At 42.7% G+C, this 1,361-nt stretch overlaps 1 protein-coding gene across 1 annotated transcript; it reads left to right on the forward strand.

Annotated features, from left to right (window-relative positions):
- The first annotated feature begins 219 nt into the window (after positions 1–219).
- Positions 220–910, forward strand: LOC131012950 (60S ribosomal protein L9-like). Its single transcript, XM_057940932.1, has one exon. The coding sequence runs from the start codon at positions 304–306 to the stop codon at positions 886–888; it is 585 nt and encodes a 194-aa protein (XP_057796915.1). The 5' UTR covers positions 220–303; the 3' UTR covers positions 889–910.
- The last annotated feature ends 451 nt before the right edge of the window (positions 911–1,361 follow it).

Genomic DNA, 1,361 nt, shown 5'->3' on the forward strand with positions numbered 1-1,361 from the left:
ATATTAATTTATTAATTTTTGGCCCGTTTTGGCCCGGCCCGCCCGGCGGCCCGTATAGGGCCGGGCTGGGCTTCATTGTTCGAGGCCCGCTGAAATTTTGGGCCGGCCCGACCCGGCCCAAAAAATTGCCTAGGCCCGCTGGGTTGGGCCGGGCCGGCCCGGCCCGCAAGGTTTGACAGCCCTAATTATTTCCATCATGTAGCTTTCCACGCTCATCGATATCGCCGTCTGAACCTCCCTCCCTATCTCTCTAAACTAGGGTCGCAGCTAGGGTTTTACACAGTTCACGCTTCACCCCACAAAATGAAGACGATCCTCTCCTCCGACACCATGGACATTCCCGACGGCATCAAGATCAAGGTCAAGGCCAAGGTGATCGAAGTCGAGGGGCCCAGGGGCATGATCTCGAAGAATTTCAAGCATCTGAATCTCGATTTCCAGCTCATCACCGATGAGGAGACCGGGAAGAAGAAGCTGAAGATCGATGCCTGGTTCGGCAGCCAGAAAACCACCGCCTCCATCCGCACGGCGCTCAGCCACGTCAACAACCTAATCAACGGTGTTACCAAGGGATACCGCTACAAGATGAGATTCGTGTATGCTCATTTCCCTATCAACGCCTCCATCACTAACAACGGAACCGCCATTGAGATCCGAAACTTTCTCGGGGAGAAGAAGGTGAGGAAGGTTGATATGCTTGAGGGAGTGTCGATTGTGCGATCTGAGAAGGTCAAGGATGAGTTGGTGTTGGAGGGGAATGACATTGAGCTTGTTTCTAGGTTTTGTGCCTTGATAAACCAGAAATGCCATGTCAAGAACAAGGATATCAGGAAGTTCCTTGCCGGTATCTATGTCAGTGAGAAGGGAGCCATTGCTGTTGAGGAATGAAGTTAGAAATTTATGTTTTAATTTTGTGGACGAAGGGAGTAGTATAATTTTGCTTAGTATGTGGTGTTTAATTACTGTTTAAGCTTTCAGCAGGAAAAATATTTTATAATTGTGAATCTCACGTGTCTTTATAGATCTTGGATATTTATAATTTCACATATTTGTAAAACAGTGGTATCTATGTACATTGGAATGGTTCATATATATTTATCATCTTTTTGAGTATATATGAAATATTTTGCTGTAACTTACTACTGTTCTTGTATTATTACCTTTTATTAATTTCAAAAAAAGATTCCACGCTCATCTCTTTTTAATTTTCTATCTTTAACTAAGATTTTCGCTCTCTATCATAAAATTATTTATCTAGTTTATAAGTTTAATTATCAAACACTTTGACAACTTATAAGCTTTTGAAAAATTATATTTTATAAACTCTTGAAACATCTTATAAAGCTCTTTAGAATAAGCTT

Source organism: Salvia miltiorrhiza, chromosome 2 (genome assembly GCF_028751815.1).
Source record: "Salvia miltiorrhiza cultivar Shanhuang (shh) chromosome 2, IMPLAD_Smil_shh, whole genome shotgun sequence".
In the NCBI taxonomy this organism is placed as follows: Eukaryota; Viridiplantae; Streptophyta; class Magnoliopsida; order Lamiales; family Lamiaceae; genus Salvia; species Salvia miltiorrhiza.